At 36.4% G+C, this 16,807-nt stretch overlaps 5 protein-coding genes across 5 annotated transcripts in view; 1 reads left to right on the top strand and 4 right to left on the bottom strand.

Annotated features, from left to right (window-relative positions):
* Positions 1–213: 213 nt before the first annotated feature.
* LOC143424498 (dehydrogenase/reductase SDR family member 4) lies at positions 214–1,539 on the bottom strand. Its single transcript, XM_076896568.1, has 5 exons — positions 1,381–1,539; positions 1,093–1,270; positions 783–1,007; positions 543–677; positions 214–458 (listed from the first exon to the last, which is right to left on the bottom strand). Exons 1-5 carry the CDS (start codon positions 1,491–1,493, stop codon positions 291–293), a joined length of 819 nt encoding a protein of 272 aa, XP_076752683.1. The 5' UTR covers positions 1,494–1,539; the 3' UTR covers positions 214–290.
* Positions 1,540–1,803: 264 nt separating this feature from the next.
* On the bottom strand, positions 1,804–3,257 carry LOC143424394 (peptidyl-prolyl cis-trans isomerase E-like). The gene is made up of 4 exons (XM_076896421.1): positions 3,143–3,257; positions 2,870–3,039; positions 2,315–2,674; positions 1,804–2,217 (listed from the first exon to the last, which is right to left on the bottom strand). Exons 1-4 carry the CDS (start codon positions 3,207–3,209, stop codon positions 1,900–1,902), a joined length of 915 nt encoding a protein of 304 aa, XP_076752536.1. The 5' UTR covers positions 3,210–3,257; the 3' UTR covers positions 1,804–1,899.
* A 359-nt stretch (positions 3,258–3,616) lies between these two features.
* Positions 3,617–5,226, top strand: Ssadh (succinic semialdehyde dehydrogenase). Its single transcript, XM_076896398.1, has one exon. The coding sequence runs from the start codon at positions 3,655–3,657 to the stop codon at positions 5,167–5,169; it is 1,515 nt and encodes a 504-aa protein (XP_076752513.1). The 5' UTR covers positions 3,617–3,654; the 3' UTR covers positions 5,170–5,226.
* A 524-nt stretch (positions 5,227–5,750) lies between these two features.
* On the bottom strand, positions 5,751–7,531 carry LOC143424435 (lipid droplet-regulating VLDL assembly factor AUP1-like). The gene is made up of 3 exons (XM_076896492.1): positions 7,265–7,531; positions 6,189–7,093; positions 5,751–6,103 (listed from the first exon to the last, which is right to left on the bottom strand). Exons 1-3 carry the CDS (start codon positions 7,303–7,305, stop codon positions 5,871–5,873), a joined length of 1,179 nt encoding a protein of 392 aa, XP_076752607.1. The 5' UTR covers positions 7,306–7,531; the 3' UTR covers positions 5,751–5,870.
* A 3,703-nt stretch (positions 7,532–11,234) lies between these two features.
* The window catches only part of Mcu (mitochondrial calcium uniporter), a 48,020-nt gene continuing 42,447 nt past the window's right edge, over positions 11,235–16,807 (bottom strand). The window contains exons 3-7 of the mRNA XM_076896419.1: positions 13,145–13,321; positions 12,922–13,040; positions 12,690–12,836; positions 11,766–11,969; positions 11,235–11,699 (exon numbers count right to left, since the gene is read on the bottom strand). Coding sequence (XP_076752534.1) covers positions 11,310–11,699; positions 11,766–11,969; positions 12,690–12,836; positions 12,922–13,040; positions 13,145–13,321 — 1,037 coding nt within the window. The 3' untranslated portion in view covers positions 11,235–11,309. The remainder of the gene's footprint in view (positions 11,700–11,765; positions 11,970–12,689; positions 12,837–12,921; positions 13,041–13,144; positions 13,322–16,807) is intronic.

The following is a 16,807-nucleotide window of genomic DNA, read 5'->3' on the forward strand; positions in this document are numbered from 1 at the left end:
TCGATAAAAAATTATTTTACATAAAGATTAATAATTTTAGTCGGCTATAAACTGCTATATAAAATGTTTCCAAAAATTTTTTTCCACGAGATATTAAAGTCACCTTAACGCTTTTAAATAAATTATATATATTATTACAATATTATTACATGATACTTTCAGAATTTTAGTTTAATCGGGAGAAATGGAGAATTGGGTATGTTGGAGAATATGCTATAATCCCTAATCCCTTGTTATAGCTAATCATATATTATGTATCTTTAATGTAAAAATATAGTATCCAGAAACATTTAAAGTCTGCATTGCATTCCACCAGCAGCAATAATAGTTTCACCGGTAATGTATGAAGCATCGTCGCTTGCTAAAAATGCAGCAAGTGGTGCTACCTCATCTGGCATTCCATATTTCCCCATTGGTATAGTTGATAATACCTGGTGTTTTACCTCATCTGTAGTGAGCTAACAATAAGTGAAACAAAAAATATGTAAACATTTATATTATATTATAGTAAGATAATTATAATAATATATAGAGGTACATACTACTTGGGAAAATCTAGTCTTTATAACTCCAGGTGCTATACAATTAACACGAATTCCATCGGATGCAAGATTAAGAGCAGCTGCTTTGTTTAACCCTAACATTGCAGTTTTACTAACACTATATGCACCCAATATCTGTAATGCAATATAATTTTTATCTATGCAAGTTATTCATGAAATTATCTAAATATTGAAAAGTATACTTAAACTTACATTAAAACTCAGGCTATTGAAACTTACACTAAACGATTGATATCCTGCTACCGATGATACTAAGATTATTGATGGAGACTTGCCTTTTCTTAAAAGTGGCAAGGACTCTTGCATTAAAAAAAAGGTACTTTTAACATTAATATCAAAAATTTTATCCCATACTTGCTCTGATGTTTCAAAAAGAGTAGATGGAACAGGATTTATGGCTGCATTTGATACAAGAATATCTAAACCACCAAATTCACGTTCTGCCTGTAATATTAGTAAGTCTTATTAAAAATATAATTTATAATGTTGTATTATACTAGTTTGTAAACTAAAATAATTAACAATTTACTTTTTCAAAAAGAGCTTTTCTATCTTCCTTTATACCAACGTGACATACAATACCACTAACAGTCAAACCTTCAGATTGCAGTTGGTCTACAGCTCTTTTCACATTTGCTTCTTTGCGACTACTGATTATTACTTTAGCACCTTCTTGAGCTAAACGTTTTGCTATTGCAAAACCAATCCTGCAAAAAATTATATTTCATTATTCATTTATATCTAGATGACCATGTTCTAATATAAAAAATTTGCATGCACAATTTTCATATTTTATAATTATTAAAATTTATTTTACCCATCTGTTGATGCGGTTACAATCGCTATTCTTCCCTCCAATCGTTTACATGTTATATTTGTTATATTACGATTTAATTGTTTCATATTTTGACTTACTGAAGTACGTAGCATTTTAATAAGATTCAGTTTAAGAATAAATATACTTTATTTTAAATAAGTTTTCTGCTGAATTGCGCTTTTATCTTCAATGAATGTTGAACGCTTACTGACACGAACGTCATTACTTATAACCTAAAGATGAGAGTGCATATTTTTATCACCTTATTAAATTTGTTTACTCTTACGCTCGTGTATAGTATAATATTATTTTGATTAAGATATTTTACATAACATTTTGATAGAATATAGCAATATGTAACGTTCATCATTATGCAACAAAATTGGTAAGTTATTAATTGTTAGATATGTTTTAAATTACGTTGTTCGTATAAAAAATTTATTTTTCGTACAACAACTATCTTAACAAATATAAAATTGGTATTGTAATTATTATAAATTAATAAATATTTTGAATTATTTAAGTTAATTCTCCACATGCTGTTATAACAACTTTTTGGGTCGGTGTGCCAGATTTTGTCCCACATTTTTCCATTTTCTTCAAAATATCTAAACCACTAAGAACATGTCCAAATACTACATGCTTTCCATCTAACCAATCTGTTCGTGCTGTACATATGAAAAATTGTGATCCATTTGTATGTGGCCCTGAATTTGCCATTGACAATGTACCAGGGCCTGTGTGTTTCAATTCAAAATTTTCATCATCAAATTTATTCCCATATATCGATTTTCCTCCTGAACCATTGTGATTTGTAAAATCTCCTCCTTGGCACATCTGTATAACAACTGTAAGGATAACTAGCCAAAAGGATTTCCTGAGCATATAAAAACTACATAATTCTACATTTTTGAAAAGATTGAATAAAGGATACAAATTCCGGAATTATCCTATGGAAGGTGCTTCCTTGATATCCATATCCTTTTTCGTGAGTACAAAGGGCACGAAAATTTTCAGCTGTTTTTGGTACAATATCAGCTCTCAGCATCATAATGATTCTACCAAGTTCTTGTTTCCCGATGCTAATATCAAAATATACTTGAGGATTTTGTTTTCCCTTTTTAGGTTGCATTGTTTCATTTGATTTTGCATTATCATCACTTTTAAGCGTTTCACCGGCATGCTCTTGTAACCATGTATCATCAGCCCATACAGGTTTCGATGAACCTTCTTTTATTTTCTGTGGCTTTGCAATATTTACTCTGATTGTTCGTCCAAACAGCTCGGAATCATTCTATTTATGCAAGATAAAATTTAAGATAAAGTGAATGAAAATGTAATATTACTTTTTAGATTAATGAAACAGTTTTTTAAAACAATTGTTAACTGCACTTATAGAAATAAAAATTTATTAAGTTTATGCAAATGAAATCTTATGAATTCTGTTATTAAATAACTCACACAGAGAATGTTCTTTTAATACATGTACCATATTATCAATCGCTGCTGCTGCATCTTCTGCACTTTCAAATTCAATGAAAGCAAATCCTCTATGCTTTTCTGATTCGTAATCTAATGGTATTTGTACATCGACAATTTCACCAAAAGGAATAAATGCCGCATGTAATACTTTCTCGTCAACCTCCTCAGCCAAGCCACCTAGACATTAATAACGATAATAGGATAAAATAATTATCGTGAAACTCAAATTAGGTTATATTCATTATTTTACAGCTAATGTTGATAATGAATTGCAACCTACCGACATAAATAGTTCTTTTTGTATTTGTGCTCATATCGTGAAATTCTTCTTGTTTACCACGTACCATGTATTTGATATGATGACTGTAATAAACAATTTAATCCGATAATAATTTTTGTTGACCGAAAGACGTCGGCGCACTGATTGCGCACACTGCACTTATATAAAGGCCGTTCCATGAAATTGATAACGTAAATTGACCTCAAAATAATTATTGTAGTATTACATTTAAACTATATCAGCTGCTAGTCTTCGATAATTTCTTTTTTTTAAGGTAAATGTCAAATCGATAGTAGTTCAACTTCATATTCATGTATAATTTCCAAACTTCAGTACAATGATAATAAGATTTTTATGTAATTTAGTTTAATGCACGATAAAATTTAAACGTGATAAATGCAGCTACATATATTGTTGTTATTAAATAGTTAATAGATAATGCTTTATATATTTTATTTTTCTAATCAATTATCAATTATTTCTTACAGGTTATTGTCACAATAACTTCAAGCATGTATACATTACGGAAAAGTATTATATCGCATATTCCTTTATTAAGTCGATCGATGCATCTTCTAAAAGATCTAGCATATGTAAATGGGAAGTGGATAGGAGCGATGAAAAAGGAAACATTTCCTATTTATAATCCAGTTGATAAGTCTGTTATTAACAATGTACCAGATATGGATGTTGAAGATACTAAATTAGCAATTAATTCAGCCTCTGAAGCTTTTAAATCATTCAGTCAAACAACATCAAAGGAACGAAGTGAATTAATTAGAAATTGGTACAATTTAATGGTAAAACATTCAAAAGACCTAGCAATAATTTTAACAAAAGAAAATGGAAAATCTATTTCTGAGTCTGAAGCAGAGATTAGATACGGAAATTCATTCGTTGAATGGTTTTCAGAAGAAGCTAGACGAATTAATGGAGAAATATTGCAAGCACCGATATCTAATAGAGAACTCCTATTATTGAAAGAACCAATAGGAGTAGCTGCTTTAATTACACCCTGGAATTTTCCACATGCTATGATTACACGTAAAGCAGCTGCTGCTCTTGCTTGCGGTTGTACCTGTGTAATTAAACCCTCAGAAGATACACCACTTACTGCTTTAGCATTAGCTGATTTGGCTGAAAAAGCAGGATTTCCTCGTGGAACAATAAATGTAATTACAACAAGTCTGAAAAATTCTCCTGCTGTTGGTAAAGAATTGTGTGAGAATCCTACTGTAAAAGCTTTATCATTTACTGGATCAACAGCTGTAGGGAAAATTTTATATCGACAGTGCGCTTCAACTGTGAAACGACTTTGCCTTGAATTAGGAGGTAATGCGCCGTTCATTGTTTTTGATTCTGCAAACATAGACTTAGCTGTACAAGGTGCAATGGCAAGTAAGTTTCGTAATTCTGGTCAAACATGTGTTTCTGCTAACAGATTCTTTGTACAGAGTGGTAAATTTGATGAGTTTATTGAAATGTTTTTATCAAAAATTAAGAATGATATTAAAATGGGTGATGGTAGTAAGAAAGGTGTCACACATGGCCCACTCATTAAAGAAAGTCAGTTAAATATGGTGCATGAGTTAGTTACTGATGCAGTGCAAAAAGGAGCAAAAGTGCATTGCGGTGGTATACCATTATCTGAGTTAGGACCACTGTTTTATGCTCCGACACTTATGACAGGTGTTACTAAGGAAATGAAAATATATGACAAGGAAATCTTTGGCCCGGTAGCTGTTATTCATAAATTTGAGACTGAGGATGAAGTCATAAAGAAATCTAATGATATACCTGTTGGTTTATCTGGATATTTTTATTCTCAAGATATATCACAAATATTTAGAGTAGCAAAAAAATTAGAAGTTGGAATGGTTGGTGTGAATGAAGGATTAATTTCTACTGCAGAAGCAGCTTTTGGAGGTGTAAAGGAGTCAGGTTTAGGAAGGGAAGGTTCTAGTCATGGCACTGATGATTTTCTTGAGATAAAATATGTATGTATTGGAAACATTAAGTATTTATGAATATTTTTTTTAAGTAATTTATATAGATTATGATAAAAGATAGAGGAGAGAAAGAGAGAAAGCAACATTTTTTTAATATTTTACATTTTGTGATATAGATATATACATATATATATATATATATATATATATATATATATATATATATATATATATATACATAATTAAATATTAGTAATGCATTGCATTTGCACAGTGAATTTATTAAACTGAATGTCTTCCAACTCTTTGTCTTCCAGTAGTTTCTAAAAGTTATAATATTGTTACAAATAATGTAACCTAAGGAAATTTAAATTTAGCACATTTTACTGTCATAGTTTATTAATTTTTATGTCATATATTTTGAGGTTTAACAAATTTAATGAAGTAATTATGAACTGATATAAAATATGATTAAATTATTTTAGACTATTATTTACTTTAAACTAGATTTATTTTACTTGTATAGTCGATAGTATAGTCGATAGTAATCATTTGTAGAGAAAATGTAGAGCTGTCATATTGTCTTCCTTGAAATATACTCTTTGTAGTAATATTTGTTTATACCAAAAAGGACAGGTATTTATTGTAAAAATATACAATTATATTTTAGAAATAAAATTATATTCACATTATGTAATAGTAAATACACATATGAGAAAACATTACATATCTGTAATCAATGAAGATACAATAACCAGAATAAAACAGTAATGAGAATGTCAGCAATTTTTAAGTCCGTGTTTTTTAATATACCTTTCCCTAGCTTCTTCTATCATTTTAGCTTTTCTTTCCTGGAAGGAAGAAGATCCTAACTTACTGTTATCTTTAACTGTATTTTTTTGTAATTGATTTAATGGTGCCGATCTTGCAACAGTTTGAGATGAGTCTGGTGTATAAGTAACTATGCCATCCAATATATTGGCAATTGTAATATCAACATTGCGTGTTTTCACTAAAACAGTTTACAAATTTTTATTCTTTACAATTAAAAGAGAATATATAATAACGGTATTAATAATAATTATTCATTTACATACATAGGTCTGTGAGAATCACATTATGAGGGACTAATGGAAGCACTTCGCTAACTTGTCGAACCATGCTCTGTATTTCAATAGTATGAATAACTGGTAAATTTTGAGAATTTCTATCAAACCTTCTAGGTTGAGTTTTTTCCATAATATAGCGTTTCTCAAATTCTACTTTGTCTGATACTGTATGAGAACTTGTTTGAAGTCCAAGACTAGTTGCTATATCTTTTTCTACTTCCCGTACTAGTACTTCACAATCTGTATTTCTCTTGATTTTCAGGTACTTAAATGTGAAAACTGTATAAGGAACAAACATAAACCAAAACATATCTGTCCACCATCTAGATGCTAATGAGGTAAGACGAATGGGTATAAATTCTGGCCTCCATGCTTTGACTGCAATCGGTTGGACAGACTCCTCTATAGCGAATGGCCAAGAGTTGAACTTCAATAAGCCAACACGATTATTGGTTATACCAAATTCAGGTTGTATTACAATGTTATAATATGACGTAGAAAGAAATTGTTTTATATCTGCAATTAGAGCTTCTTTGCTACTCATGTCCATCACTTGTAAACCTAGTGCATAGCCCATGCACGTTGGTAATTCCCAGACAGTAGGCGTTAATGCTTGTGTAGCTTTGTACAGAGCAAAATGATCCAAGACAGAGACATTATTAGCGATTATAATTCTTGCTTGTTTGTCCTTAATTTCACCTTCGGGAATCTTTACCAAGATACCAAAAGCAAAACTAAATCCATAGCTTAAGAATGTTCTAAGACTATCACAATCAGGCAATAGTATCGCAACAAGCCAAAGTTGCAAAGCAACTAATAACCGTAGCAGTACAAGGAAAAGACCCACTGGAGTATATAAAAATACAGATACAAGACGCCAACCACTAGGGAACCTAAATATTATATTCCACTTTAATATTATTGTAATATCTATATTAATCATGAATAACAATATTTAAATCAATATTGGTTATTTATGCTAATAGCAGAAAAGTATTTATGAAACAATACTGTTATTTATAGAATAGTTTTAAATTTGTTATTTTTACAAATAACTATTTTACCTGCTTTTATCAAATAAGTGCTGGATATCAATTTGTGACATTTCTTACAATAAACATCTGTTATGTTGAAAAATGCACACTTAACAATTATATTTCACTAAAATAATTGCAATAGTTTATTGAAACCCAGTAATGTCGTGGTTAATATTTGAGCTTTCTTAACCTATTTTTCAATAGCTTTCCAATTAATACGAATTTTCATTTTCTTTTCATTTTCAACAATCAGCTGTTTTGACACAAACGTTGTAGGGATTTTTACTGCAATTTAAAGCACAATTTTCAATTACATACCATCATTTTCATTTAAGGCTACCTCTGGCGTGGTTATAGTGTAAGCGGTCTTAAAACTTGCCTTTACTTCGGGGGCGAAGTAAACTACTGAAAGACTGGTGGCACCATCTCTTCGAAAAGTGCTCAAACTGGTCGCACAGCGTTACCGACAGCAAAGTGAACTGCCGACAGTAGTGGCGCCATCTCTTGGAGCAACTCTGAAACTATTATCCAAATAGTTTCAGAGTTGCTCCAAGAGATGGCGCCACTACTGTCGGCAGTTCACTTTGCTGTCGGTAACGCTGTGCGACCAGTTTGAGCACTTTTCGCAGAGATGGCGCTACGATAGAATACGATTTTGGTACAATATTTAAATCAAGAGATACAAGAAAGATATATATGTATACACTTATACAGTTTTTATCTTTTAAAAAGGGCTACAATTTATTAGATTGATTAAATCTTATCAATTCTGGCCTTTGGCGCTTAGTTTCTGCGAGTAATTGAATTAGTTTTATAGGAATAAAATGATTCATTATAGCCGCCTTTACGAAGAAGCTACAAATTCAATTTCTTAGATACTTCAATGACTTATTTTCAGTTATTTGCCACTTATGTTTAACCGTATAGATACATGGACGAAAATCACAATACAACTCAATGTTGTATTAGCACTTGTGCATTTCTGGGGGCTTTCAATATATACATGTCATGATTACTCGACAATTTGAAGTTTCAACGTAACATTATATCTGTTTAAACCATCTGTCCAATCAATCAGATGTTAGATGAAAAGAAGAAAAGTCTTGGAGGGTTCGTATAAGCCCCGATAACGTGATCGATTCGATGCACAACAATTTTTAGACATTAACAGCAAAGTGCCATTCGAAAATTGGGAAGAAGTACAATTTTGTGTTTCATTTACTCGATCAATTTTATTCCGTGCGTTGAAACAAATGGGGCGAACATACACGTACATATATATTTACATCGGTGTGTTGAAACACGGACTTAAGTCGGACTCTGCTCGTCGTCTGTTGCCGATCGAGAATGTTAGGCGCCTTTTCTCGTAAGCTCCGAGGGAACTGCGTAACAAGAACGTTCGCTAAATAACCATACGTGTACACATTCATGTATACGGTTACAATATATCTTTTATATATGTACAAAAACGTTTGTATACGAAATCTTTCTTAAAGATCGTAAAAAATGTGTTAGAGGGAAAACAACTTCCTTGCGGAGAGAAGAAACTCGTTTCTGGGAAGCGACCATTATAATTACAATTGTATCACGCGTCTCTTTGATGTTCCATCTTCAACATACAGGGCGTCCCGGGCGTCTCTGTACACTGACCATTTGGTAAATTCCCTCGACCACGAAATGATTCACGAAAATCTGAAAGTCACTTTTGCGAATGGCAGAAATAACGCGGTTCGAATGTTGGCACTAGACTGGTTGGTTGAAGCGATTGTCGAAGGGAGAGAAAGACGGAAACGGAAATATATAAATGAAACGAGAGATACGCACTTTCAATTCCTTCGCTCGGGAAGAAATGCTTCGAAATTGTGCATACGATCGCGTGCCGAAGAGAAATTATCTAATTCGCTGACGGCGGCCTTTTTACCCGGCTATTATTTAACTACACCAATTTTTTTTTAGTTTACACTCTGCACACGTCGCCGTTGACTAGTTGGAAATTGTCAAGATACACATTCAAGTGATACGATAAACGTTTACATCGCAAGAGTTACCATTTATCGCCTAATGAGCACGGGACACGGTTTTCTAACGGATCGCCTTTAATTACTCGAAACCATTTGCACTCTATTCGTAACGCAGATAAAGCGCGACAATGCTATTCTCGTCGCAACTTAGAGTTGTAGAGAATCGCGTTATCAATGTGTAATGACGCGCATGATGGTCTCGAACGTAAAGTTTGATTGTAATTTTCATTAAATAGGCTGGCGGGCTATTCGAGCGGACGGATAAGGGATTTTTTTTTTACGAAAGCGAGAGAAAGTTTTTTAAAGTGTCTCTAGAAATAGTTATCTATGTTAATCCTATATAAGATACTTTCGCGTGAACGGTACTCTAAAGCGTAGTAGTAGTAGTAGTAGTAATAATAGTCATAGTAGTAGTTCTAATATAATGTTATGATGTTCTTTTTTCTAGCTTAATTTAAGACGTGCCGAAGTTGTCTTTTGTTTTGGTGCACAAAATTCGTCAACTTTTGATTGTGTCGTCACTAGATTTATAGAAGTAAAAGAGTCGAGTGAAGTAAGTGCGTTACAAGTGTCGAGTGATAAAATCTTATCGCCGGACTACGAATGTTTGTACAAATTTGTATTTCTTTGAGCACGATCAAAAAAACGGTACATAACGGGAAACTAGCGGCTGTGGACTGTAATGCCACTAAAATAAAAATACGAGATGATGCACCCGCAGTTAAAGGATTAACGATTTTCATAGATGTACAAACATGCGCAGTCTATTAATTACGAATAACATGAAAGCAAGCTTGTTGAATGAGCGATTTTACAAGCGATGCGTCGATAGAAATATTGTTCAATAAAAATCTCTGACTAAATCTGCGAAGAATAATTAAATATATTCGCAAAAGTTATTTGTCGATAAAATAGTTCTGGTAATATTATTTATGCGTACCATCGTATAAATAAAAATGAAAGCTGTACGGAATTGAACGATCGAAAACGATCAATTCCGTCAACGGGATTTTATCAAGTATCTAAGTACACCGTTTCTTCTCTGAAACAATGAGCGAAAACAGTGAGCTATAATAAAACTTAAGTACGCTTGTATTACGGCCACTTTACAATGAAATTTCTTTCGTTGATCTGATGAAAAGAAAGTAAATGTATATTTACATTAACAACACTGTCAATATACCCTCGTGTAGAAATTGTAACTTCACGTGGCGAAGAAGTCGATTACTAAATGAAAATCCTTGAGCATCGATTTTTCTTAAAATGTATCGCGAAGTTGTGCGAACAATTAAATTATAAGTAAAAATATCAACCTACCACAAAGGTAACAGTACATTATATAAATATGTTTGTACGTGTACGCAGGGTAGTTCGTTAAAAGTTACTGTTTGATTTTCGTAAGAAGTTCTCCGCGCTCCTGGACTTTCAGCACGAGCTTTCAGCGGACATTTTACGAAAGTTACAGCACGGGGCCTTTAATCATCGTTTCTGTGGTTGAATTAGATTTTTTGCAAAGCTCTGGTGCAATAACATTAATCGCACTTTTATCCTAGTTCCGAGTATTTTCTTTTTATTATTCGACCGTCGAAATGTTTGATTGAACGCGTCCCGTTTCCAGTGAATTACCCTGCGTATCGACGTTGCACAAAGAAACATCATTTCAACAACATCTCTTCAGTTTCTGAAACATTCGATTTTTTTGCTCCTCGAAACTCTCTTCGTTTAGTCGATGATAATCGTACGTAGAAAATGTTGCGTGATATATACATTTCTTTCTTCGACGTCTTCCAAATGTACAGTAGTCAACAACATTGAGCATCGAGGGCTAACATATACGTTATTATACACATTCTCGTTGATTAGGAGTGTCGTCGTACGACTTGGAAGACTCCGTCGAGGATTATTCGGACGAGAGACAAATTGTTCTCATTTCCTTTCTTACATTTTCAAGCTTCGTTCGATAGCCCCCCTGAGTGCAATTCCTTTTTTTCTTTTTTTTACATTTTCATCGAGGAATTACCTGTTAAGCTCCCTTAAGATTTTCAGGATCACTAGTCCCTCGTTTTGTTATCCACCCAGAGCGATTTGAAGCGAGTATTCTCCGGAACCGGTCTCTTCACCGCGTCTTTTCGCAGGACGATTCCTTTTTTTGGAAGACTTCTCTCTGGACTGGGGCTGGGACTGGGGCTGGGACTGGGGCTAGGACTTGGCGAGGAACTTGGTGACCTTGAACTGCTCGAGCTCGACCTTTCCCTCTTCTTCTGCTCGATGCGGGTCCGGTGCTCGTACAGGGGGCCGCGGATGACTTTTAGAATGGTTTCCAGTTGGTAGGCTCGGTCCTTCAAGCTGTTGTAGTGGTTCAGATCTAATCCGACCTTCTTGGCCTTCTTGTGAAGCGTGATTAGGCGTCGTCTGTTCATTACATCCGGCAGCATGTACTCCTGTGGATGCAGAATAAGGTATCCTTATTTAGGATGAACTGAAAAAAGCATACTACGTATAGTAACCTGTTTCGTTAGGACATAGTAGATGAACCAGGCCATCGTTGTCCCGTAAGTAACGAAATATGTAACCGGTTCCATTATGTCCCAGGAGTATTCCCACCAGGTCAGCCTGGCTAGACCGCTGAATTGAACCGACATCAAGACAAGGCACGCCCAGAAGAAGATGTTTGTCCTTCTCGAAGCGGTGGCCTCTAATTTCTGTAGCTGCTACAATAGAGAAAAGAGAAGTTGTCATCGCTTTAATATAATTCGAGTGGCTAGAACTGCTGCGGTTTTCCGGAGCGATAAAACAGTAACGCGTTCTGTATCATTATTGTAGTAACATAGGCCAGGAAAACGCTTGGCTTGGAATCGTAACCACATAATATCTATGGCCGAGAGTACAATTCATATACTATTCTATTTAAAAAAAACCTTCTATAAATCAAATCTTTATTATACAATCGAGAGAGGACGAAGAGTAAGCTACCGGTTTATACGGACCATGAAGAGAGAACAGTGGACGTATAAAATGAGTATGGAGGTTTAATTGCAGGATCGTGCAAGCGCATATACGACGATAATTAAAACCGAACTGGCGAAGGATGAATTAATTCATCGTTCCGAGGAGAAAACAAGCATTAAAGGAGCTTGGTCGAATAATTGGGCACGCGTGCCGCGCTCTGGAGCGATGGAATACTGATAACACGGCCAGTCTCCTTAAGCTTCCGTTTAATTTAGATATCATCGTTTTCCGCGCGTTTCTGTCGGTTCGCGTTCATTGCCGCCGTAAATTAGAATCGGATAAGGCGAACCCTGATTTAGCATCTGTCCAACGCGCGGTGATTTCATCTTTACTCGGAATTCCTAACGAGTGGCATAAGCGTTGGATAACTTCTGAATAGCGTCTCGAAGTTGAGGGAAATTTGCGTTCCGAGGATAGTTTACCTGTTCGAGCGGCTCTAGTTCTAATCTGATCGTCTCTAGTTCGGCCAACGTTTGCCTTTCTATGTCAGCGTGGTACTCTCGTGCGTGAAGCGTCTCGTACAGCTGGCAAATCAAGATCTGCACGTCCGACAATTGCTTTATACTCTCCTGGAAACAGTTTCATTCGACGATGTTCACAAATAATAAAATTCATCTGACAATAACCGAGAAATATCCCTGTGAGACAGCGTACCATCGTGTGCCTCTGATGCAACGGCGGCGTCACCACGTACTCGACGTCGTTTATGATCAATCGGAAGTCATCCTCCATTAACATCTCGATCGTATTGCTGGAGCTTATCCTGACACCGTCTGGAACCAAAAAAGCGGAAACACTTGCCGTAAGTCGACCAATTTACGTAAGAGTTCACCAAAGTCGCGGAGTTTCGGGAAACTCCTGAAATGGTGGCACTCACCGAGAGTCATCACGGCCGCTCGATCGATGCCGCGATCTTCTCTTCTCAGTATTTGAAGGAAGTCTCCTACAGTATGAGTGATTGGTCTCAGGTTAAACACGCAGCGTTCTTTCCTGGACGGTAGAGGAATAGTGATCCTTGGTAACCCATGGTGATACGCCACGGTTACACCTGCAGCTGGGGTAATTTCAATTTTTCAATGTAATTTTACTCGAGTACGCGTACAGCATTACACGTTTAAGCATTTACTCGGGAGAGTGTTCCATGGACGTTGTATGTATCTCGGAGTCGATTTAAAAATTGAAAATTTGCCAGTGAATAAGATATTACACGTTTGCCCGTGCAAGAGAGTCGAGCCGCTTTTCGTTATCGAAACGACCAGCTCCGACTAATTGGATGCGGTTTCTCTTTTTCAACTCCGTCCGCAGAGCATTCTTTGCGAACATTCTGGCTTCTCAAAGTGTGAACCCCCCTCTTTCGTGGGCGGGAGGGTTCTAGAATAGCGCGGCTAAAATGAGGACCTCGCGAGCTTTTTATTTCGTCCGGGACAAGAATTGTCGTGAGAGAAGCTTTCGTATAGCAACCCGTGATTCAGGGGAATCGCGTTCCACCGTTTCCTTTCTTCGTAACATGAAAATTCTTTGACATTCTCGTTGCCAGACGTGCGTCATAAATGTTTCGTGCCTTTTCAAACGACGAGATGAGAAAAAAAAACGGTACGATAGAGCTTCTTGAATAAGTAAGAATCAAAGAGATCGAAATGCTGCATTTTCCAAAAAGGTGACGAGAAAGAAACAAAAAAATGAATGAACTATACAAAATATCGTTCCTATGGAAGAAGAAGAGCTTGCAATTCAGTTAAACGTAACGCGATACTTTTCCAAGCACATAAGGAAAGCCTTTTCGATCCGATCTAGAATCCTCGTCTTTCAACCGGATCAAGGGATGAGCCGTAAGGCCGGATTTTCGTTGTTAATAGACAGACTGTATGTACTCGAGCTGCATTCATTCCCAGCGATATAATTTTTGATGGTCGATTTCAGCGGGGAAGAAAATGGCCCAGCTGATCGTTAAACGATCGAAACCCCGATGTTTCCATGAATTCGTTCGCGTGATGGCCACACGATCGAGAGCTGGATCGTGTTAACCTAGTTAATAGCCGGTGATATGAGCAAAGTATCAGAGTGTGGAGACCGGAATGGGACGAGTACGTGCGTGGATCTTTCTGTTGTAAGCAGAACGGAACCGAGCGCCGCGATCCGGCTGCACGATCTTTGGAAACGCATCTACGAGACTGGAACAGTTTGCGTAGGCTGGCCGAGAGAAAAATCGCGGTTGGTCACGGGTGTACGCGTTGTCGAAACTCACGTTTCGGGACAGGCTGCGATTTTATTCGGTTTTTGGTGCTTCCTCGGATCTTCGTGGTTAATGCGGTCGAGTGTACGCCGAGGAAAGAGGTAGGATTCTACTGTACTTTATTCTGTACTTGTGGTATTTTACAGTTTTTCTTTCAACGGTATCCAGAGAAACAGTATACTCTTGGTAACAATGTTCTCCTCTCTTCATCTCTTGTCTATTTTATAAGAAAATCTTGTGTTTGAAACACGAGATTTAGGTTTCTCTGAAAAAGAGACATAACACACCTTCAAAGAAATATTTTATTATATCACTTCTCAAACTGAAGGTAACTTCAAGTTTATTCCTGAAGAAGAGCAACGTTTGCTTTCTCGAAATCCGTTCCAGAATGCAATAACGGGTACTCGTTCACCGCGTTCGTCCAAAGGAATGCCGTGTGCTTGTGTAAACGGCGGCTTTTGAAAAGTGTACGATAGCGTGAAACGAACGCCGGAAGGAATTATGCTCGCTGGAATCGAGCAACAATCGGTCCGTCGATCGGCGGTTGTGTAATAATACGAGGCTCGCAGGATTTCGACGAATTAAATTCTTTGATAGTCGATTTGCTAGTTTGTTGATTATTTTAATAGCACGCTTATCGAGAAAATAGCACGATTATCGAACGATATCGGCTGTTCGATTTCACCTGGATTAAGCAGCCATTCGCATAATAATTAATGAACATTCGTTCGTTTAAAAGCTTGATCTGGAGAAAGCCGTCCTCTTTATTGGTAATCGGTTTCATCATACGTACTAGCGCCGAACTATTTTCTGAATTACACGCAACGTGTCAATAATTAAAAATAACAATCTAAATATATTGCGGCAAAAGTTCGTGTTAAATTCTAAATTCAATGCTAATTTCGTGAGAAGAGTGCGCGCACGAGTTTCAAAATTTGCACGAAGCTTCAATTACGATCACTTCCGGTCCCGAGAGGGAAACTAGCTCGAGGTGAGCTTCCTCCGCGACCATGACTGAATGGAGTCGCGAAAAAATGTTTCGATCACGGGGAAAGAAAAGTCTGTCGAAGCAGAATTCGAGACGTCTGCAATTATTTCCCCTTAAACGACCGGCAAGCGCAACGTCCGATAATTAGTGCGCCCCCACGAGAGAGGCACCCAACGCGCGCTTCTTCTCCGGCGGTTCGTAACTCTGGAAGTGGCAAAGATGCTACCACCACCTTCTGGTGTCCTCCTCCCTTCTTCCAGGCTTTATGAAAAGTTCGCGATGGTGAAGTTTCCCGTTCCGTCCAGTCTACCTCTGGATTCTGCGCAACAAATAAGTGACGTGCGCGATCGACGGTATTTCGCGAGGTTTTCCTCTGGTGCGCATCAAAACGAAAGAGCAAAAGGGTAAAAAAAAAGAAAAGAAAAGAAAAGAGAAGGAAGCGAGGTGCTAAAGAAAAGGCTTTCCCTTTCTTGTCGCGTGCTCTTGATCGTGTTTCGGTGAACGTTCCTCGCGTGGCGTGGCCTCTTCAAGGATGCACAACGACTGATCGCCGGGGATCTCCCCAAGGGTAGGTGAATTATGTATTATTCTATCTCGTAACAAACGCCACCCACCCCTCGTGAGGCCAAACGCGATTGCAATTCCGAGTTTGTCGTGTCTCCTTGGTTTCTGTATATCTCATCCTCCGAGTTTGGATGACATTTTAAGAGGAGCTTTCGGTGAAATGTTTCAATTATGTACTTCGATGGTAATTGGATTCTCGATAAATCAACACATTAGTGTTTAAATGAATGATAGTTTAATTATTGTATATCACTTGAAATTTTATATCCTAATCAATCCTAAAATAGACTTATAAGTACTTATTCAAAAGATGATAATTAAACATACATGTACTTCTAAAATTCTTATGTGAATTTATTTTTTATTATATTACTGGGCCTCGAACCGTAGGTTCAGGCCCTTTCTGGATAAAATTAACGTCGGAACAACTCTCAGTTCAACTAAACATAAGACTGAAAGCTTTCCCAGTTGTATATATTCATTCGCTGCGCGAATTTTAACGGCGAGAAACCGTAACCCTTGAACGCCACCTGTGTACGGATGCAGTCACTAAATCTTTCTGCGCCGTATTAAGTGCATTTGCATTGAAAATGCACTATTTATCACAAATGATTTTTCTTGTATTTATCGCGAGGGTTTACTTAATTTTTTATTATATATTCTGCGTCATTCAATCAACTTTTCGCAAAAAATTCACGATTTTTTATACAATGGTGTTTTCCCGGAGCTGCATACTTTGTACAAATGGACCGTGA

The sequence above is a fragment of the Xylocopa sonorina genome, chromosome 6 (assembly GCF_050948175.1).
Source record: "Xylocopa sonorina isolate GNS202 chromosome 6, iyXylSono1_principal, whole genome shotgun sequence".
Classification (NCBI taxonomy): Eukaryota; Metazoa; Arthropoda; class Insecta; order Hymenoptera; family Apidae; genus Xylocopa; species Xylocopa sonorina.